Raw genomic sequence first — 23,086 nt, forward strand, 5'->3', positions numbered from 1 at the left:
ATGCTTGTGAGGACCTAAGAAGCAAACTTCATCTCACCAGAGACAAAGAGGCCAAGCTGTTCCTGCAGATCAAAGAACTGTGGCTGCCTCAGGCCGGCTTCTGAAGACCCTACTACCTGCCGTCTCCACTGCACCAGCAGCCAGAGCTCTTATAAGTCCCTCCTTAGACATGGCAAGCAGGACCACCTGTCTCTAACCCCTGCAGGTGGCTCTGCTGCAGAGCCTCCTCCTATTTCCTTCCCCCCTGCTGCCCAGGTACTAGTCACCAGACCAAGGGTCTGGGAGGGGAGGAGCAAGAGCTCCCAAAAGATGTTTCATAGCTTCCAACGTAAAGGGAGACTGTGATTCATTCTGGAGAAGCCAAGCTCTGAAAAGGGGCCAGAGGATGAGCTGGATCTCCAAGATGTGGTTCCAAGCATTCTGTGAGGAGCTAACTTGATCTTAGGCATTAGGGTTGGGGGTCATAAAGGAGCAGTTAAAATCAGCAAGAAACAGATGTTAGGCAAAAGAACAGATAGCACAAAATGGCCTTGAAAATCCGAGGGTGGACTCAGGATAGGGAGGGAATAAGGGCCCACCCAAAGCCCTACCTTTTAGAAAGCTGTCTCCAGGGCTTACCCAAGGGCCCACTTGTCAGAAAGCTGTTTCCAGGGCCTTGCAAAGTCCGCCCCAAAAGCATGCCAAAAGCTAGATAAAAATTTCTAGATGTTGCAGTTGCCACGGCTCAGTCCTTCTAAGTCCCATCTCTGCCTTTTCTTTACTTCAATAAACTTCTTTTTCACTTGCCAATCACCCATTGTCTGGGCTTGTCATTCTTAGACTGACCCTGGATAAGAACCCGATGAACTCAAAACTGGTATCAATTCCAGAAACCTGTCTGCCTCCAGCAGCCAAAGAGGCACTGAGGTGGGACACAGGCAGGGTGGTTATGCGATCTTATTTAGGATCCAGTGTCTGACTGCCTAGTCCCTTTCAGACACTCATATTTATGGCATGTCTATCTTCCAGGCACTGTACTGGGAGTTGTGGATGTATCTCCTAGCCAGATAAGGCAGGAAAAGCTCAACTCGATTTCGGGGAGTCAGCAGGGCCTGGAGGGGCAATATCTCTGGGAGAGACAGGAAGGTAGGGTCATCATTTCCTCATAAGTGAGTTTGGCTCTCTCAGTGCAGTCTCATATTGATCTTGCTTCCAGGGTAGAAGGCCTCCCTGTTGGTTCCAAAGCAAGACAGACCTATAAGCAGAGTCATTTTCACTGCCACCTAATTCCTTATACAGATCAGCAGACAGCAATTTACTATTTGGGTCACCTCTTTTAGAAAGTGATTCTAGGGCCCACTCCAAAACACCTCATCTCTAGCCTGGCTTCTGTGAAGGAGCATCTGTGAATTTATCTACAGTTGGGCCTGGGCAGTTACCACCCACGTATCATAAGCATCCAAGATTTTTGAATCTGCAGGGTTTCGATCCTGGAGCTTCCTAGGCATAACTAAGGTGCCTAAGGAAAACTCCCACTCTTGTGCAGGTGGCTGGGGAGGCTGGTGCTCAGGCTCTGAGAGCATTTTCCTGGGTTTCCCAAGTGCCATAGGTAGCACTGGAACAATGAGCAAACATTCCCTAATCTCCACTACTGTCTGGGTGGAGCAAGTTCTCTCTCTAACTCCCATTATACCTACAATTGGGAGGATGGGAATAATTCCAGATGGCTCAGGTGCTAGGAGGGGTCCAGCATCCTCTTCCCCCACCCATCACCATTTCCCAATATGAGGAAGGTCTTGCAAGGAATGTGGAAAGCCTCAGAGACATATCACTGCTAGGTGTTGCTATGGAGACAGCAACAGTTTCTAAGACAAAGCCTTGCCTTCTGCCTCTTGGGAAATCTGGTCTTTCTATAATGCTCATCCAAAGTGATGCTTACCAAAAACCTGGCATTTTCAATGTATTTGTAAGGCTCCTCCTCCACCAACAAATAGGGTGGAAGGAACCTCATTGTGACATCCTGTCCAGGCCAAGTTAGGAGGAGAGGGTTGTGTGGAGGGAAGTCAGAAAACACACAGGTTGAGAACAGAGACAGCAGCCCATTTGGGGTCCCAAGTCTACCCTATGTTCCTTATTCACGCCCAGGCTTCCCTTGCTCTGTCTTTGTCTACACTCAACACATTTCCAACCCTTCTCCCTTCCTCAGGGCTAGGCACAAATGTTCGTGGACGTCTTATAAAGATGAAGGAAAAGGGCAGCCACCCAGAGCAAGCACGGGACAGCTACCTTCTCTGCTTAGGACATCTGCCTTCCATGAAACTGCCAGAAAGAATTTCCTGTTGCAAAAAGCAAAATGATAGTTTGGTTTGGGGTCCTCACTCATTGCCCAATTGCCCAACAGCTGGAGGGGACCAGGTAGGTAGAAAGGGCCTTTGGTGGGAACTCCCACATTAGTTTCCAGAGGATTCAGAGCCATGGAAACTGATATGGGCCTCCAGCAAGGTTTAGATTTGGGGCACCTACCCTAGACAAAGGAGAGAGACCTGAGCCTTTCATCAAATGCTCTGGGTGACAGGGTCTCTCAGCACACTAAGCAACTGGTAATTCGTACTCTGACAGAAAAAGCCATGGACACATGGCCCCTTCTGGAAGCTTGTCTTGGCCCACCCTGGGTTCCACAAGGGCTCACCTCATGATAAAGTTGTGTCCATCCACATCCTGCCCGTAGCCAGAGCCCCGCAGGTTACCCGAGTTCCCCACCACAGCACAGCGCCGGCACTGGTTGGGGTCCCGGAAGCGGTAGGGGTTCTCGCCTGGCACGATCTGAAACAGCTTCTCCAGCACTTCGTTGGTGTTGTGTGACTTGAATTGGGGTTGCAACATCTGGGGGTGGGGGAAGAGGCCTCTGAGGAGGGAGGGACACCACCAACCCTTTTAGCAGTCCCATTCAATCGGAGACAGTGAGTCCTCGTCCCAAGCAATAAAGGCCCGCCCTTCTTTCAACAGCAGTAAAGTTCCCAATGGTCTTCACCACCATTCAAAGACTGGTGTCCTGCCTGGCATGTGGCTGCTCTGATGCTCTGGAAAGGGCTTGGGGATAAAGGTGCTATTCCCTATGTTCTGGAGGGACCTGCAGGCCTGTGCCATGAAGCAGAGAAACTTCCTTCAGAGCTCCTTTCCAAGAAGCCTTACAGGGGTGTCATTGGGACTCAGTTTAGACGCCCATGAAGGCAACATTCATGGGATACCTGAGGCTACTCAGGCAGAGAGGAACATAAATTCTATCAAAGCCAGATGGCTGGAATAAAACTCGTCCCTTATACCACCACCTACCACCAGCTGGTTAAAGACATATAATAAAGTGGGACTGCAATTCAATACTTCCAGGACCAGGCAAGAAACACAGGTGTGAAGGGGCAGGTGAGGTCCATAGCAAACAGAAAACCATGTGTTTATCACAAAGAGCAAATTCAAATTCAGCCAACTGTTGCCACTTGGGATTGTGATCCCAGAAAGGACAAATCTCCCAATTTTTCAAAAAAAGCTAAAAATAAGCTAGGCGCCTTACCAGGTGGCTTATTCCTATAATCCTTACCTACTCAGGAGGCAGAGATTAGGAGGATCGCAGTTTGAAGCCAGCCCAGACAAACAATTTGAGATACCCTATCTTGAAAAATCTCATCACAAAAAAAGGGCAGGTGGAATGTTTCAAGGTGTAGGCTCTGAGTTCAAGCCCTAGTACCACAAAACAAATTAAATGCTAAAAATATAGATTTCATTTGAGATACCTAGATTTCATTTTTTTTTTTTTTGGATGGGACTGGATTTTGAACTCAGGGCTTCACACTTGCAAATCAAGTGCTACTGCTTGAGCCACACTTCCAGTCCATTTTGCTCTGATTATTTTGGAGATGGAATCTCACAAACTATTTTTCTGGGCTGGGACTGGTAGAGTGGCTCAGGTGGCAGAGTTACTGACTAGCAAGCATGAAGCCCTGAATTCAAGCTCCAGTACCATTACAAAAAAAAAAAAAAAAAGGATTATTTTCCCGGATTGGCCTTGAACTGCAAATCTTCCTGATCTCAGCCTCTCAAGTAGCTAAGATTGTAGACATGAGCCACAAGCACTCATTTGTGTTTTTTGTGGTTTTTTTTTTTTTTTTGGTTCAAGTGATAGAGAGTCTGCTTAGTAAGCACAAAGCCATGAGTTTAAACCCCAATACTGCCAAATAAATAAATAAATAAATAACAGTAATAAAGAAAGTGACACCTAAAAAATTAGCTAGCATTTGTTGCCCTTAACGCAGAGAAACTAAAGCAGATACCTTAAAAGCAACTGAGGCCAATAGGAAAAGGGGACCAGGATCTAAGAAAAGGTTAGATCAAAAAGAATTAACCTAGAAGGTAACACACACGCACAGGAAATCAATGCAAGTCAACTCCCTGTATAGCTATCCTTATCTCAACCAGGAACACTTGTTCCTTCCTATTATTGCCTATACTCTCTCTTCAACAAAATTAGAGATAAGGGCAAAATAGTTTATGCTGGGTATTGAGGGGGTGGGAGGGAGAGGGAGGGGGCAGAGTGGGTGGTAAGGGAGGGGGTTGGGGGTAGGGGGGAGAAATGACCCAAGCCTTGTATGCATATATGAATAATAAAACAATTTAAAAAATCCAAAACAAAAAAAAAAGAAAGTAACAAAATAAAGCAAAATTAATTTTTTTTTAAAATGCTGTTATAGCTGGATGCCAGTGGCTCATGCACATGTGAGTCCTGGGTTTGATCCCCAGCACGTCAAAAAGAAAAAAAGGCACTGTGGACTGAGCCATAATTCCACAGCTTAGTGAACAGGAGGACTGCTTAGGGGACCAGAGATCTTTCTGGAGAGGGACCTGGCTGGTGTCTGTGAGAGAAGGGAAGTTTGTGGGCTGAAGAACACATTTGGTGTTTACAAACCATTGAGTTCCAGCTCTGTGGGCATGAGGCTTGTGCTGTCCCCTGCATCTACCCCTGCCAACAGTCCTAACCTGACTCTAGAAGGCCACCACTGAGACTACAATGCTGTGCAGACCCTGTGCATGCTCTGAACCTTAATTTTCCCCATAAAATGAAGGTTGTGACTACAAGCAACAGGTATAACCCTTCAAAGGCTCCAGGTTGCCATGGGAAGGGCCTATGGAGCTCCTAAACAGCCCTGTTCTGGAGACTCCAGTCCTGGGGGCTCTGACAGTATGGGTCAAAAGGCATTGCTCTGATAAGCCTGGTCACATGAGGTCATCCTGCTCCCATTTGTCAGCTGGAGAAACCAGGAACTAAAACCTACCTCCTGAGGCCCCCCAGTGGGGAATGCAGGTAGACTGTGGGCCCAAGGATAGGGTTCCATCCTTGGCTCTTAGCCCAGGCAGCAATCAGATGGCTCTGCAGAGCATGGAAAGTGATGCTCCAGAAATGATGGGAGCAGGGTGGAGGGCATTAAGAGAAACAGAAAGGTGCTGGGATCTAGAAGAGTGGAAGGTGGATCTGTAGCCCAGACCCCCAACCTCCTCCTCATTTTTCTTATCCTCTGAGGACAGTTTACAATGCTTTATCCCAGTCCAGAGCAAAATCTTTCTCAGCAACTGCAAAAAATCAAAAGTAGTTCTCAAGGTATTTAAGATTACCTCCAATTAGGATATTCAGTTTAAAAATCCAGACTTCTGGGGTCTGATAAGAGGTTGGAAGAGCAACAGCATGAGCTCCATCCTGGCATAGCAGCACTAGCTGAGGGTGGAAGGTGGATGCCTCCTACATAACAGGCACCCCTGCCCCCACTGCATGACTCTCCCTTTTCCCTACCTTCTCGCTCAGGCCGCTTCTCCCACTGCCTGAACCAACAGGCATTTCTAGTCTATGTTGGGCTGGTACAAGCATCGCAAATATTAGTTCTCTCTCCTTCCAGGTCAAAGCTCACTCTGCCTTTCAATAATTTGTGATCCTGGTACATGGCTCTGGTCAAATGGGCTTTCCACTTTGTCAAGGCGCTGGGGGTCAGAAGACAGACAGCCCAAATCCAAGAGGGGGCTCTAAGGGTGACTCCAAAACAGGGGGAACCAATCCCTGTAGAGGGGGCAGCAAAGGGGAAGCAGAAGGGGCTGCAGCTCTCACCATCCACCACCTCTGGACATCCGGAGGGAGATCCATGTTCTCTCGAGTCCAGACAGGCGAGATGTTGCTGTCAAAGTGACTGTCGAACCAGTCAGAGGTGCCAGTATCACTCATGCAGCGGCGGCAGGCACAGCTCTTGCCTGAAAGCCCCTCCTTGCCAAGGCGCTGTAGGCCAGAATAGCCAGGTACCAGCTTCACCCGATGTGTCCCGCCCAGGGCCCCCGAGTCCAGGTAGGGCAAGGTGGCCATGCTGTGATGTGAGTAGGTGAAGAGCAGGGACATGATGAACACCAGCAGGAAGGCCACGGAGAGGAACCACACCCGCAGGGAGCACTTCATGGTGCTGGCGGGTGGGCAGCAGTCACCGTGGCCACTCCTTTCCCAGTCCGCTAAGGAGCTGGCCACGGTGCAGCCTGCGTGCTCTGGCAGCACATGCAAAGGGCATAGGACCACGTGCTGCAACAGGGGATCCTCACCACGTCCTCTCTCAATAAAAGGAGAAAGCACGTTGGCAGGAGCGGCTCCCCTGTCCCTGAGCCACTTTGGGCCCCTGCTTAGGGCTTCATCAGGTTTCTCTGTCACTAGCTGGGCCACAAAGACTCTGCTTCTCCTGCCACCCTGGCCAGGAGAAGGTCAGTCCATCCCAGCCCTCTAGTCCCTTGTAATTGCTGGTTGCCAGCTCTGGGGGCTCTCCTCTTTGGCAGCTTGAGAAGGTCCAGTCTGGAGCAGTAGGGGTCCTTGTGGCTCATGAGCAGACACCGAGGCGGCCCCTCGTCCCCTGCAGTGGGGAAGCTTTGGAACTCTGACTACAACAGGGAGCACGCAGGCTTCAGGGGCTTGCATTCCACAAAGTCCTCCCCTCTGTGGGTAGCCTTCCTGGCCCAACCCCTCTAAGGGATAGGAGCCAGGTACCAGCCCTGAGAGAAGAAAACCACAAAGCTCCAAGGGCAGTGAGAAACTCTGCTGCAGAAAACAAGATCCTTCTTTAGTTAGCTTCTGTCCTACTGCTTCCCATTCAGTGGACTGGTCCCTTCTGGTGGTCACAGCCCAGCTGCAGTTGCACAGAGAGGTCACAAAGCACCTACTCCTTCTAAGGGCTCCTCTGGGGCTGGGAACAGGTGTTGTTCAGTGGGGTGCTGTGTCCAAGTCAAATGGATCAGCAGAGCATGTCAGGAGCTCCCCACCAGGGCCCAGGCCTCTTTTCTGAGGTTGCCGGCCTGGGCTTGACGGATACTCTGCCCATCCCCACTCTCCCGAGACCAGCCTGTCCTGCCGTTGGCTAGTGCTAGCAGTAATCCCCTGGCAGGTTCTTCCTTACTTATCAGGCACCAGGCTGCTGCAGCATGACCCTGAAATTTCAGAGAAGAAAAAGAATGTGAGGATAAATCACACACAGGCTCTCCCCTCAACCCTGCCCCTAGACCTAGAGGGTCTACTACAAAGATAGTAGTAGAGGAGATGCCCACTTAAGGGTGGACAAAAGAAAGAGCTCTCCCTTCCAACCATCCACAGATAACATTGCTCTACATAACTCCAGGGCCTCAGAGAGCTAGATTAGCCAAGAATTTTACTTATTAGACAGAAGGTAAACAAGGACTAAGGTAAATTGATTTCCCCAGAGTCATACAGCAAGTTACTGGAAGTACTTGGTTTAGAAAGCCCCAGCCCAGCTTTATGCAGCTTCAGGGGAAACAAGAAAAAATCAGCCCAGAGAGGATCTCAGGGGACTGTGAATACTGACTTCACCACATGATGCTCTCAGGGGCCTCTTAATGCCTGTGGGAAGCACACCCAACAAGGAGGAGGGTTGGGCCTGTCACTTTCCCTTTTCCCACTTGGGTGTGGATTACAGAGGAGGCATTTCTGGTTGGTTTGGTAAACCATGAACCATCACTCCTGCTCTGTCAGGAAATGGAGTTGCTAGGCTCAGGACCATCACCAATAAGCACTCTGGGCAGTTGCCTTGGTCTGTACATTGCAAATGAAGTGAACTCCAGGGTCCCTGGTAGAACCCTGGTAGAGGGTCCTATGTCATCCTGGCAGACAAAAATAGGGAGAAGAGTACACCTGCAGTGTAGTTGTGAGTACTGACCCTAAAGAAAGGAGCTTGCACCCATGCCATGGCATATGCCTATAATCCCATACTCAGCACACTGAGGCAAGAGGATTTCAAGTTCAAGGCCAGCATGGGGCACATAGAAAGACCCTGTCTTTAAAAAAAAAATGGTGGAGTGGCTCAACTGATAAAGTGCCTGCTTAGCAAGCATGAAGCCCTGAATTCAAATTCAAATCTGGACAAACCTGGTCCTTGGGCCTTGCTGCCTTCCCCCCCACACTGCCCCTACTTGTTAAAAGCTCTAGTTAGCCCTTTCAGGCAGGGTCTTCTGGCTTCTGCCAACAGTTGGAGATAAGTTCTCTTATGCTTTATGTTCAAGAAACACTGCTGCCCCCTCTATTTGTGGTTGCTGAAATTTCTAGGGCCAAGTCAAACCCCAAAGCCATCAGGGAATGAAACTAGCACATTCCAATAGGGAAGATATTATTCTGGGTCAGGAAAATGATGCTCACGGAGATGAAAGTACTGCTTGAAGGACTAGAAGTGTAGCTCAAGTGGTAGAGCACCTGCTTTGCAAGTGGGAAGTCCTGAGTTCAAACCTCAGTACCACCAAAAAAAAAAAAAAAAAGGAAATACTTGCTTCAGGCTGTGACTTCATGAATGGAGGTGAGGTTTGAGCCCAGGTTTGTCTGACTCCAAAGCCTGGATGAGCATCTTGAGTTGCTCAGAGCACAGGGTTGTGAGGGAAGGAGAGACACAGAGGCTGGCTTTGCAGGGACAAGAATGAAGCTTCACCCAGGGATCCTGGCTTGAATCCATAGATCCCAGCAGAGTTGACTCAAATGTGCTTCTTTAAATGTTCTACTGTACTCCTAGCAGATCACACTCTAGAAGAGGTCTTTCAATGAACAGTCTGTAAACAGGAAGCCAGGCAGGTCACTGTCTCTTCTATTTCTCCCTTTGTTCACTTCCATGCCCAACATCTAAAGTTTCTCTGGGTCCTGCTCCTGATTTCCTGTGACCTGAAGAGAACCACTCATGAGAAAGGTAGCCCTGGGAGGAAATGACTTTGCAGGCTGGGCAAATGACGGAATCAAGGAGCCTCAGCTGGGGAGATCTGGCTTGCAGGACTACAGCCCCACTGAAGACGGAGGCTGGGCAGAAGCCAGCAATGGGAGGTTTCCAAAGCAAACATCTCAGTTAGGGACGTCACTAACTTCTTGAGATTCTAAATCAATGTGGGGCATTTGAAGTAACCAGACTGCCTTGCTGGGGAGAGGAAATATCCCTAGTTCAACAATGCGCTTGGGAAGAGCAGAGGAGTAGGGTCACTGGCAAAAGTTCTTGCATTGGGAACCCCATGTCCAGGTTGGTACTGGGAGCTTACGCTGTTTAAATTGTGTGGAGGGCAAATGGAAGCATAGGGAGGGACAAAAAGCATGAAAAGCCTCCAGACATGCACCAAAAACCAGAGGTCAACCCATGCTGGCACTTGTTCATCCTTTTTTGTTTTTTTTTGGGGGGGGACAGGAGGGAGTACTACTGGGGTTGGAACTCAGGGTCCTTCACTTCCTTAGGCAGGTGCTCTACCACTTGAGTCATGCAACCAGTCCTTTAGCTTTTAGTTGTTTTTCAGATAAGGTCTTGCATTTTTGCCTGGGGCCAGCCTCAGACCATGATCCTCCTACCTATGCTTCCCGCAGAGTTGGGAACACGAGGTGTGCCCCAAGCCCAGCTTACTGGTTGAGGTGGATTCTTGCTAACTTTTTGCCCTCAATGGCCTTGAACCTTGTTCCTCCCAACTTCCTCCTACTGACCAGCTTGATAGACACGTATTGCCATGCCTGGCCCATGAATCATCTCATTTCTACCTAGGAACTCTCCATGTCCCTCAGGTGGCCCACTGCCTAACTGAGATCTTTCCACTTTATGAGCTGCTCAATCTTTCGCAGTCAGTCCATGCACACCCTGATATTAAAAAAAAAAAAAGTTGGGGGAGAGGCCGGGTGTGGCGGTACATGCCTGTAATCCTAGCACTTGGGAGACTGAGGCAGGAGGATCTTGAGTTCGAGGCCATCCTAAGCTACATAGCAAGTTCCAGACCATCCTAAGCACATAGCAAAACTATCTCAAAAACAACTATATAAACAAGCAAAATCTCCAGGACAACTGTGAAAACTTTCTAGTCTCCCATTTTATACCCATACCATGTGTTCTGTGAGAAAGATGGTTTTTAATTCCTCTTAAAGAAAAAAAAAGTGGGGATATACTCACATCCATTTAAAGTAAGGTCAAAGTGTCTTCCAAGGCACTGAACCAAATTCCATTCTTATACTCCACATTCTCTCCAATCTTGATACTTGGGTTTTTAAACAGTTTGCTCCAAGGGTCCATTTTAAAGTAGAAACCAGTTTGTGATGCGTTCCTTCTCAAACCTTCCCACCAGGTTCCTAATAAATCCTAATCAAGCCTCTTGGCTTCCCCTTTGACATCTGCTCTGCCTTGCTGGCCTTAAAGGCATGCTTTCTTTGTTTGCACTGATGCAGATGAAACCAGGGCCCCACACATGCTAGGCAATTGCTCTACCCGAGTCATATCCCCAGCCCTATACCATGCTTGTAATAGGTCAGATTGATTTCCTCCTGAGGTTCTTTGCAGTTCTTGTTTCCTCCCATTTTCTTGTAATTTCCCTTTTACAATGCTTGGTAATTTCCTGTCTTTTGTTGTTGTTTTGAACTCAGGGCCTCACATGTGCTAAATAGTTACTCATACAGCTTGAGCCACTCCTCCAGCCCTTTTTGTGATGGTTTCTTCAAGATAGGATCTTGAGAAATACTTGCCCAGGGCTGGCTTCAAACCTCAATTCTCTTGATTTCTGCCTCCTGAGTAGCTGGAATTACAGACATGAGACACCTATGCCTACCTTGCCTGTGTCTTTGAATTTGCACTGGACTGAAAGCTCCATGTGGACCTGAATGGGTATGTCCTGTTCCACAATGGCCCAGCACTGGCCCCTAAGTGCCTGCTTAAGGAACACATGAGTTCCTCCATCAGCTGACTGGCCCAGGAATATCGGCAGCTTTCTTTTGGTGGCAGCACAGGTGGGGGCTAATGCCAAAGTGTGCACCAGGCTTTGTCCTGGGCTTATTTTATGACATTCCATGTATGTACACATCCTCAGAGATTGCTTTCCCCCTCAGGTTTGGGTGGAAAGGAATGGTTTCTCACAACAAAGCCAGTGAATTCTGCCTGCTTGTCACACCAAGTAGATTTAAAGCTTAAACTGAACCCCAACAATGGAGTTGGCTATAGTATTTAATTTCCCCATCCAAATCTCACTTAGGTGACTCTTGCTCCAATGTGGGTCAATCTATTTTTGAAAAGGTTTAATTGGTACATATTAAAATACAGAAATCTTTCAATGTAAAGCTTGATGGAAGTTTACCTATGTGCTTATTAGTGTGACCACCCAGTTTAGAGTACAGAACATTTCCACCACCCCAGAAGTTCCCTTTACTCCTTGCCAGTCAATAGTCATGGCTCCACCAACTCTTCTGACTTCTTCATTAGAGATAAGATGCACCTGCTCTTGAACTTCACATGCATGCATGTGTGCCTGACTCTTTTTGCGCAGCATAATGTTTTAGAGATTTCTTCGTGTGTGCATCAGTAGTTTGTTCTTTTCCATGTTTGGATATTGAGCTGTTTCTAGTTCTTGGTTGTTATTAAAACTGTCACGAATTTCTTTGTACAAACCTTTTTGTGGACACATTCTCTCATTTCTCTTCAGTAAATATCTGGGAGTAGAATTGCTAGGTCATAGAGTAGGCATATGTTTAACTTTACTAAAAATCATCAAATAGTTTGCCACAGTGACCATAGCGTTTAGATTCCCACCAGAAAGAATGAGAGTCCCATGGGCTCAAGTGGCATTGCATTTGCCTGGCATGTGTGAGAGCCTGACTTCAAACCCAAGTACCACCAAAAAGGAAAAAAAAAAAAAAGGAATTCCATTATTTCCATGTCCTTGTTATGTTCACCCTTTTTAATTTTAGGCATTCCTGTTGGTGTGTATTTCTCTAGTATTTCTACTACCATCAGGTACATGAGAACATGTGTACCAAGAGACATGTATAAGAATGTACTCAGTTGTACTGTGTAATAGTTGAAAACTGCAAACAACCTAAACGTCCATCAGATAAACTGGGGATATTCCTGCCATGTGGAAAAAAAATGAACTCTAGTCTCAGACATCAACAATGATGAATATGACTAAAACACTGTTATGCTAAGCAAAAAGAGTAAGTAATAATTTCCCATATCATGAATCAGTGAAAAGTTCAAAAATATGCAAAGCTAAGTAAGGTGTTTATAACTCAATATATAGATAACCAAATAAAGCAGTAATTCCATGAAGCAAAACAAAATTCAGGAAATCTCTGTGGAGAAGGAAGATAGACAGAATCAAGGAAGGAACCCCAGAGGCTTCAGGAGCACTGAATAATGTACTATTATTATTATTATTATTATTATTTTGGCAGTGTGGGGGTTTGAATTCAGGGCTTCAAGCTTGTTAGGCAGGTGCCCTACTACATGAGCCTTGCTCCCCAACCCTTTCTTGCTTTAGTTATTTTTTTGGATAGGGGTCTAGTTTTTGTCCAGAGCCAGCCTCAGTCTGAAATTGTCCTACCTATGCCTCTGGCATAGCTGGGACCACAGACATGTACCACAATGCCCAGCTTTGTGTTTGTTTGTTTTTGGTGGTACTGGGGTTTGAACTTAGGGCCTCAACTTGCTAGGCAGGCACTGTACCACTTGAGTCACTCTACCAGCCCAAATGCCCAGCTTTTTATTGAGATGGGGCGGGGGAGGAGGTGTCTAACTTTTGGCCTAGAACAGTGATCCTCCCTATCTTTGCTTCCTGAGTAGTTGTAATTACAGGCATGAGCAATGTATTACCTTTTAATGTGGGTGGTGAGTACAAAAATAATTTTTATGTTTTTTAAGAGTACCCATATAATATATACTATTTTGAGTATGGATACATCTCATAATAAAATTTTAAAAACTTCTGTGTGTGCTGGGAATCAGACCTAGGGCTTCATGCATGCTGAGCATGTGCTCAACCACTGAGCTATGTCCCCAGCTCCTAAATTTTTAAAAATTAAAACATGTTTTATTAAAGGACTGCTCTGGCTGCTGTGTGAGACTAGCAGGGAGACCAGACACTAGTTATGGCAATATCACAGGCAGTAGATGTGGTAAGAAGGGGCTGGATATGTATTAAAGGATTTAACTGATACAGATGATGGAGGGATTTGGGAGGTGAGGGGACCAAAGAGAACCAGAAGCTATGGCCTAGAAACTGGTGGATGGGAGTGCCATTCAGTGATGGAGAAAAGACAGGAAATTAATGGTTTGAATTGGAAAAAAACAAGAATTCTATTTGTGATAAGTTAAATTTTAGACACCTGTGTGCAAATAGCAATAGAAGCTGGAAACACACCTGAAGCTCATGGGGGAAGTCAGAGTTGGGGTGACGTAGTTGAGAGTTTAGAGAACAGTTGATTTTGATTTTATTTTTTTGGCAGTACTAGAGTTTGAACTCAGGGCCTACACCTTGAACCACTCCACCAGCCCATTTTGTGATTGATTTTTTTCAAGCTAGGTCTTCCAAACTATTTGCCCGGGTTAGTTTCAAACCAAGATCCTCCTGACCTCTGCCTCCTGAGTAGCTAGGATTACAGGTGTGAGCTACCAGCACCCAGCTAACAGGTGATTTTTAAAACTACAAAACTGGAAGAAAAATGATCTAGGGAGGGCCTGACATGAGAGAAGGCAGCCCCTGCTGGAGCCTAGTGACAACCTTCACAATGGCTGATGCAGAAGTTGGATGAATGTGAAATGGCCAATAAGTACGTGAAAAGAATTAGTCCACAGGGAAATGCAAATCAAAACCACAATCAAACACTTCCCAGGATGGCTGTAATAAAAAAGACAATAACAAGTGCTAGTTGGGCATAAGACCCTATCTTGAAAAAACCCTTGGGCTGGCAGAGTGGCTCAGGTGGTAGAGTGCCTGCCTAGCAAGCATGAAGCCCCTGAATTCAAACCCCAATACCACAAAAAAAAAACAAAATACAAAAAACAAAAAAAAAAACCTTTCGTGGCTCAAGATGAAGGCCCTGAATTCAAACCCCAGTACAGCAAAATAAATAAATAATAACAAGTGCTAGAGAGGATGTGGAAAAATTTTAAGTAGTAGAAATGTTCAAATGGAGCTGGGTGCTGGTGGCTCACACCTGTAATCCTAGCTACTCAGGAGGCAGAAATCAGAAGGATCGGGGTTTGATGCCAGCCTGGGCACACAGTTCAAGAGACCCTATCTCGAAAAAACCCATCACAAAAAAGGGCTGAAGTGGCTCAAGATGCAGGCCCTCGAGTTCAAACCCCAGTACTACAAAAAAAAAGAAAAGAAAAAAGAAAGAAAGAAAAATGGAAAGAAATGTTCAAATGGCACAGATGCTCTGGAAAACAGCCTGGCAGTGCCTCAAAATGTTAAACACAGAGTTATCATATGACTCAGTAATTCTCCTAAGAATATAACCACAAGAAGTGAAAGCTATGTCTACATAAAAACTTGTACACCAATTATTTACAGCAGCATCATTCATAACAGCTCCAGAGCGGAAACAACTCAAAGTTCCATCAACTGATAAAAGAATAACAAAATATTATGTATCCATATGATGGAATATTATTCAGCCATAAAAGGGAATGAAGTTCGACACATCCTATATCATGGATGAACCTTGAAAATACGGTGCTGAGTGAAAGCAGTCAGAAAAGGCCCCCATATTACATGATTTATATGAAATGTTCTGAGTAGGCAAATCCATAGAGACACAGAGTAGATTTCTGGTTGCAAGGGGCTGGAGGCTGGGGTAGAATTGGGAGTGACTGCTAGTGGTTAGAGCTTCCTTTTGGGATGATGAAATATCCTCCACTTGTTTGTGGTGATGGTTGCACAATTATGTGAATAGATTTAAAAAGCACTGATTTGTATACTTCAAATGGGTAAACTATATGGTATGTAGATTATCCCAAAAAAGGTGCTATTTTAAAAAAGAGAGAAAAGCCAGGTGCTGATGGCTCACACCTGTAATTCTAGCAACTCAAGAGGCAGAGATCAGGAGGACTGCAATTCAAAGCAAGCCCGGGGAAATAGATCACAAGGCCCTATCTCGAAAAAAAACCTTCACAAAAATAGGGCTGGTGGAGTAGCTCAAGGTATAGGCCTTGAGTTTAAGTCCTAATACCAAAAAAAAAAAAAAAAAAAAAAAGCAGCTGGTGGAGGAGAAAAGAATAAAGAAAAATAGTGGACCAGGGGTTAAGCTGGGATATGCTACAGAACGTGTGTATACTGATGGGCATGAATTAGAGAGGGTGTAAGAAAGCCAAGTGAGGAGCTAAGTCCCTGAGTAGTAAGAGGGGTTGGGATTGAAAGCCTACGTGGAGAGGGACTACCTGAGGAACAAAAGACAAAGCAGAGCAGAGGGGCCAGGATAACCAGAAGGGTCTCTTTATTGTTGGGGTTGAAGAGATCAGATGCGAAATAATTTCCTAAGAGAGAAGAGTAGTGGCCAGACAAATTTAGTAGGTGGCAATGCCACCATTCTTTTTCTTCTTTCAATATATATATCCTTTCCAACCTGGGCATGGTGTACACAACTGTAGTCCCAGCCACTCAGAGGCTGAGATAGGAGGATTGCTTGAGCTTAGGAGTTTGAAGACAGCCTGGGTAACAGAGTGAGACCCTCCAAGAGAGAAAGAGAGGAGAGAGGAAAAAAATTTTTCCCTTCTCTATTTCTCATATTTATTTATTATTTATTGATTGATTGCAGTGCTGGGATTGAACCTAGGGCCTCATGTATGCTAGGCAAGCACTCTATCCACTGAACTACATCCCCAGTCCAATGCTATGGTCTTTTAAAAGTTTGTGATCACAAATTTGGGGAGACTACATAACAATAATCATCCCCTGAAGGGCTGATCATTACATGCTGCTGAAGCTGAACAGAGGAAGTGAAAGCCAGGGTGGAGGTCTGGGGCAGCTGGGACCTTGAGGTCCTGCCAACACGCAGGTAAAGGGAAGGAAAAACCAGAGCAATGGATTAAGGAGCAAGGGATGGCAGGAAAGGAGAACAGCAGGGACTGTTTTGGAGGCTGCAGTGGCTTTAGAGCCATTCCTTGTCAGATCTCAGGAGACCAGCCATCGAATTTACCTAATAAAGCACAGGATAGCACAGCCTCAGATCAGCACAGTTGAACACAACCTTTTTGGCAGGCAGAGAAAAGAAATGTCAAAATAAGGCACTGAGGTTGGGGGGATGGGAACTGCTTACTCTAGGAAGGATGAGAAGGAAAAAAGCTAAGCCCAAGACTGACAAAGCATCTCTTTCCACCACTTACACACAACCTGCGGGTGTCCCAGAGCCTCATTCTAAAGACAGCAAACCACACACTATTACTCAAATGGTATGATGCTTTATGAGTCTCCTGGCAGTTTGGGGGATAGCTTTTTATTTAGTATTCTCCCAGTACTATCTGAACAAGGTCAGTCTGATGGAAGTGCAAATTCTAACATCAGTGCCTTTCAAACAGGCTTTTCCTACCAACTGAGGTATACCACCAAAAGGCTCCCTGATCCCCAGATGCTTGCCAACCTAGCACCCCAGTAAACTCCCTGCCAGGGTGAAGAGACTACCAACCCTGCAGAAGGTGCCCTGGGGGCTCAGTCATGATCTTGAGGGAAAAAACAAATGCCTGTCCCTATAACTCAAACCCAGTAAGTCATGCCCTGCCATGTCTGAGAACTGGTTGCTTCATCTCCGCATACTTACTTATCTGAAATCACCAGGTTGCAACATCCTGGCATCAGTGTGTGGCATCACAGACTCCTTGCCAGCCTAGTGACCCAGTCTGTGTTCCAACTCCCTGGGCAGCCCTTGCCTTCTTACGAGACACCTAGCCTTGACTCCTAACACTCAGCTCTGGTACTACTAATCCTGCCCAGAGTTAGCAGCCAGAAAACCAGAAGGCAAGAGCCAACATGTCTTCAAACCTAAGGTCAGAAGTCTGGCTAACCTTCTGTTAACTCCTAGAGAAATGATCGGTCTTCACTGCAAGAGGACCAATGCCATGCCCCTAAGTAATGTTCCTTAGGGCTGGCGGAGTGGCTCACGTGGTAGAGTGCCTATCTAGGAAACGTGAGGCCCTGAGTTCAAACCCCAGTACCACCAAAAAAAAAATGGCCTTTAGTGGGATGTGGTGGTTCAAGCCTGTAATGCCAGCACTTGGGAGGTTGAGGCAAGAGGACCTGAGTTTGAGGCCTTCCTGGGCTACATAGCAAGGCTCTGTCTCAAATAATTGACAAAAGAAGAAATACTCTTAAGGGAGGAATGCTGGGCCCAGAGGCATAGGGAGGGGGCAGGGTTGGAGAGAACTGGGATATAGTTTCTTTAGATGAGTCACCTGCTAGTCTCAGGTCTACTTCCTCAGGAGGGAGCCCCAAGTGGTTTGGGAGAGAGGCAGTAATTTGCCATACATATGTACACTGATGCAGGAAGGTAAGTCTAGACGAACAAAGTTATTGCAATAGCTGGACAGGCAGACTAGATAGGAAAAGTTGAGGAGAGGGAAGAAAGATGTGGCAAGGAATAGAATGGTTACAAGTGTGAAAACCTATGTGGCTCCTGTGATTGTTTCTTGCTGACAGCTTTCTCTAAGCACCAGACCACTTTTTATCTAATCTGATAGTCTTGGGTTTTCCTTTTTCTCTTTTTTTTGTTGGTACTGGGATTTGAACTCAGGGTATCATGCTTACTAGGCAGGTGCTCTACCACTTGAGCCACTATTGACAGCCCTTATTTGTTTTTTGAGACAGGATCTCCTTATGTAGCCCAGACTGGACTCAAAACTCTTTTAATTCTCTGGCCTCAGCCTCCCTAATGCTGGGATTACAAGTGTGCCCCAGCACACCTGGCCCTGTTTGTTTTTAATACATGAGCTTAATCCATTACACTTAGGTATTTATGCATGTATTACCTTTGTGTTTTCTCTACTATTTTTTTCTTCTTTCAGTGAATTGACACATTATCCCCATCTCCACCACTTTCCTCCTGGTTTAGAAATGTTCTTTTAGTGATTACCTTAAATTGCATATATATACATTTTCCTGATGAAGTCTAGTTTTTCAATAATGTCATTTTCTTGAAAAAGACAGAAACTTGGTGTGATTTAACAATGACACTCATGTTTGTTTGGTTTTTTTTTGGTGGGACCAGGGTTTGAACTCAGGGCTTCATGCTTGCAAAGCAGGTACTCTACTTGAGCCACACCTCCAGTCCATTTTGCTCTGGATATTTTGGAGATGGGGAGTGGAGTTCTCATGAACTATTTGCCTGGGTTGGCCTCAAACTGTGAACTTTCTGATCTCATCCTGACAAGTAGCTAGGATTACAAGCATGAGCCACCAGTGCTCAGTACTTCTAATCTTTCTTGATAATGTACTTAACAATTCTAGTTTTCCTTTTTTTTCATGTCATGAGTTTATTTACAAACATATCTAGTGTGCTGAGTTCAATCCACTTTTCCAAAGATACTGCCCCTCCTGAAACATTCTTCATAGCTGTTGAATGGGTGAATTAAAACACTCTTATTTCCTAAGCAGTGGTGTCTTACTATAAAGAATGGCACAGCAAATCCAATTCCAAAATACAAGGCCATCATATCCAGTAATCACCATTTGTTTTCTACTGAAAATGGAATATTCTTCCCAGGTCTTCCTTGTAGTGGCTCCGATGAACCACAGAGGTTATGAACCTCTGGATGCTCTGCCTCAACCTAGCGCTGTTGGAAGCTCTGCAAAAGGTGCAAAGACGACTAGTTTTCTTTTTTTTTAAGTTAAAAACCCAACAGCTGGGTGTGGTGGTACACAGCTGTAATCCCAGCACTCAGGAGGTTGCGGTAGGATGATCATAAGTTCCAGGCCAGCCTGGACTATACAGTGAGACTATCTCAAAAAAAAATCTAAATAAATAAATACCCAAAGAGATAATGATTTTTTGCTGTGTGTTTTGTCATCTGTGGCAGACACTGTTGGTTGCCTATCAGCAGTCACTCTCCAGTCACTCTCTTCTTTTCCTGACAACAGAATCCTGACTTGTTCAGGCAGCTAAAGATCTACTCCCAGGAGATGCGGCAAGACTGGTCAAGCTAACTACAACCAACCTGTTCCTTTTTAGCATGAAATATTCTAAGGATGGATCACCTTAGACTAAGGAACTAAGAAGATACTTAGTAGAGCTGCCTTAGAAAAACTCTTCCTCCCCAAAAAGAGGCACATGAAAAGAAAGCTTCCTTTCTCCTAGCATCTTCTTGCATTCCTGCTTGAGATATTAAAGGGTGATGAGACAATGTCTGCATCTATAGCAGCCATCTTACAACTACAAGGAGGAACATCTTACGTCCTGAAGATGGCAGAGGAGAAAGATCCAGGATTTGTCATATCCATACTAGAACTACCCCTACCTCCATTTCTCATTATTAGCTAAGTCAACTCTGTGTGTGTTTGTGTGTGTATTTTGTTGGAGACTGAACCAAGAGCCTAGTGCATGCTAAATAGGCTTTCTACCACTGAGCCCCAATACTCGTTATAGTTCAAGCCACTGTGGGTTAGCCTGATACTTAAGAAAGTATCCTGATATGCCATCAATAGTTAACTTTACCAACACAGTCAGGCAACGGTGGCACATGCCTCAAATCCTAGCTACTCAGGAGGCAGAAATCAGGATGATCATGATTTGAAAGCCCAGGCAAATAGTTCAAGAGAACCCATCTTGAAAATATCCATCAAAAAAAGGGCTGGCGGAGTGGCTCAAGGTGAAGGCCCTGAGTTCAAGCCCCAGTACCACAAAAAAAAAAAAAAATTACCATCACAAAATATCAATTTTTTTTTTCAGTACTGGGGATTGAATTTAGGATCTCATGTATGCTAGGCAAATACTCCACCACTTCAGCTATGGGGCCGTGGGCATGGTTCACATGGTAGAGCACCTGCCTAGCAAGTGTGAGGCTCTGAGTTCAAATCCACTTCAGCTATGGCCCAGCCCTTTTGTTTCTTTTTTTGAGAGACAATGTCTCACTGTGTTGCCCAGGCTGCTCTCAAACTCCTAAGTTTGGGTTGACAGAGTGGTTCAAGTGGTAGAGTGCTTATCTAGCAAGCGTGAAGCCCTGAGTTCAAACCCCAGTCACACCAAAAAAACACCAAAAACTCCTAACTTCAAGCAATACTCCTACCTCAGCCTCCAAGTAGCTGGGACTACGGAGGTGTGCCATAGTGCATGGCTCAATGTGTTAATTTCTGTACTCTCTGTTGGCACCAGCACCTCTTGCTTCCCCCACAGGTTTACTTCTTACTAACATGCACCTTTAGTAAACTATTTAGCAAGGGTTTGATGGTGACAAAACTGTCTTAGGATGTCCAGAAAAACTTTTATCTCATCTTAATCTTGAATGATAGCTGGATATGGAACTCTAGGTTGACAAGTAATTTCCACATAAGACATGCCCAGCTGCCTCTCATAGTTTTTAACATTTTTTCTTTACTATGTCAAATGGCATATTATTTACTGTTAGATACATATTCATACTGCTTTTTCTTTTATTTACTTATTTATTTATTTACTGTTGCCCTGGCTGTACATTTACAAAAGTTCTTACAATATATCATAGTTGAATTCACCCTCTCCATCATTCTCCTTTATCCCCCCACCCCCATTCCTGAAATTCATACTATTTTTTCAAATCCAGAATTCTTAACCATTATCCCTTCAAATTTAAATATGTGTGTGTGTGTGTATGTGTGTGTGTGTGTGTGAGAGAGAGAGAGAGAGAGAGAGAGAGAGAGAGAGAGAGAGACACACACACTCATTTTTGGTGGGACTGGAATTTGAACTTGAGGCTTCATACTTGCAAAGCAGGTGCTCTTCTGTTGAGCCACACCTCCAGTCCTCAAGTGTTTTTATTCATATCTGGAATTCCTACTAAACACATTTGTAAAGGGTGTCTATCTGTCCTCTGTGTGTGCTGTATTCTAGATGAATTCCTCAGTATTATCTCCCAGTTCCATGAGTTGTCTGTGACCAGGCTAGCATTTCTATTGTTTCAAATTCTAATAACACTATTTTTCATTTCTAGAATTTTTTTTTTTTTTGAGATAGGGTCTTGCTGTGTTTGCCTATGTTGCCCAGACTGGATTGAACTCAGGCCTCTCTTTCCTCAACCTCCCAAGCAGCTGAGATGTCAGGCACATGTCACCATGCCTGGCCTTTCCTAGATTTTTTTTGGTGGGGCTGGGGTTTGAACTCAGGGTTTCATGCTTGCAAAGCAGACATTCTACCACTTGAGCCACTCTTCCAGTCCATTTTTGTTCTGTTTATTTTGGAGATGGGGGTTTAGTTAACTATTTGCCCAGGCTGGTCTCATCTTCCCAAGTTAGGATTACAGGCATGCCCAGCCCTAGAATTTTTAATAAAGTACTTTTTCATATTCACATGTTCTTTCTCCCTTCTTAACTTTCCTTTCTTTCGTTCATGGATTTAATGTATCCTTATCTCTTTGAGGGTCCCAAACGTTTTTATACTGAAGACATTTTCCAGTTACTCTATTTTCTTCTGGGACAAATTTTTCTTTGATTTTATTGGTTCTTTTTTTTTTTTTTTCTATTTATTTTTCTTTTTTCACATTAGTTTTCTCCCACTAACTCAGAATGTGTATGTAAGTTCACCCTAACTTATTATAACAGGTACTTAGAAAATGCTTTTGCTCAAAAGCACTGACTCTTTACTGGGGCCCCTGAATTAACTAAAAGCAAGAGAGAAACATGGCATCTCTGTCTCCATTTTACATCTGTCTTTGCTCTGAGCCATTCACCTGGCAGCCACTTTGAAATGTGGGAAGGACAGACTGATTGACAACATCTTCATAAGGAGTCAGTGACAGGACAAAGTACGGAAGAAACTGCCCCCAAAGAAAGGAACTGCAGAGCCTCCACTGGACAGACCACCATGAAGCAACAATGACTCGCTTATCCTGACCACATTACTCCCCTCAAGTGATGACACCAATAACAACTTGGAAACCTTTCAATAATGATCAAAAAGGCCATATTTTGACCCGGACTGTATAATAATTATGTCCTTTACTCAAAACTCTTTCTCTATTTAAATCTAAAGCCCCAATGATGGGTTGAAATGCTTGCTTTGCTTCTTCCTATATCACACCCATGCCAAATAATAAACCTCCTTTTTCTACCATTCACCCTTACTTGTCTCTTTATTTGGCATACAGGGGCAAGTGGCTGGACCTGACATGTGGAACCCCTGGAGTTGAGCCTGGAGCTTAGAACTTCATATGTGTGTGTGTGTGTGTATGTGTGTGTGTGTGTGTGTGTGTGTATTCTTTTTTGGCAGAACTGGGGCTTGAACTCAAGGCTTTGCTCTTGCTAGGCAGGTGCTCAACCACATGGGCTCTACCTCTAGCCCACTGTCTCTTATATTTTACTTTTCCCTCTCTGTCTAGGAGTTTTCACATCTCTACAGTCAGATCTTAAAGCAGCAGTTCAGCTTAGGTCCAGGATGTAAGATTATGTCTTCCTAGGCAAGCCTCCTTAAAATAAACCACAACCCAAAAGAACAGTTGTAGCGACTTTTATCAGCTTGCTTTCCCAGCCCTCGGGTTCTAGCAGTTTGCTGGCTCTAATTCCAAGCTTCACATGGAGCACTTTATCACTGTGACCCCAAATTTCTGCTTCCACACTAGAGACCAGCAGGTCTGTGGCTTCA

The 23,086-nt window shown here is 45.2% G+C and overlaps 1 protein-coding gene across 7 annotated transcripts in view; it reads right to left on the reverse strand.

Moving 5' to 3' along the window:
* St3gal2 (ST3 beta-galactoside alpha-2,3-sialyltransferase 2) overlaps positions 1-23,086 on the reverse strand; it is a 50,604-nt gene that overhangs the window by 6,180 nt on the left and 21,338 nt on the right. For 3 of the 7 annotated variants that reach the window (XM_020161638.2, XM_074055686.1, XM_074055687.1), the window contains 2 exons: positions 6,125-7,473; positions 2,669-2,862 (listed from right to left, as the gene is read on the reverse strand). In XM_020161638.2, coding sequence (XP_020017227.1) covers positions 2,669-2,862; positions 6,125-6,463 — 533 coding nt within the window. In that variant the 5' untranslated portion in view covers positions 6,464-7,473. Of the gene's footprint in view, positions 1-2,668; positions 2,863-6,124; positions 7,474-8,820; positions 9,203-10,454; positions 12,579-23,086 lie in introns of those variants that run through there. The other 4 variants (XM_074055683.1, XM_074055685.1, XM_074055684.1 and 1 more) reach the window with 3 other exon arrangements.

Source organism: Castor canadensis, chromosome 15 (genome assembly GCF_047511655.1).
Source record: "Castor canadensis chromosome 15, mCasCan1.hap1v2, whole genome shotgun sequence".
In the NCBI taxonomy this organism is placed as follows: Eukaryota; Metazoa; Chordata; class Mammalia; order Rodentia; family Castoridae; genus Castor; species Castor canadensis.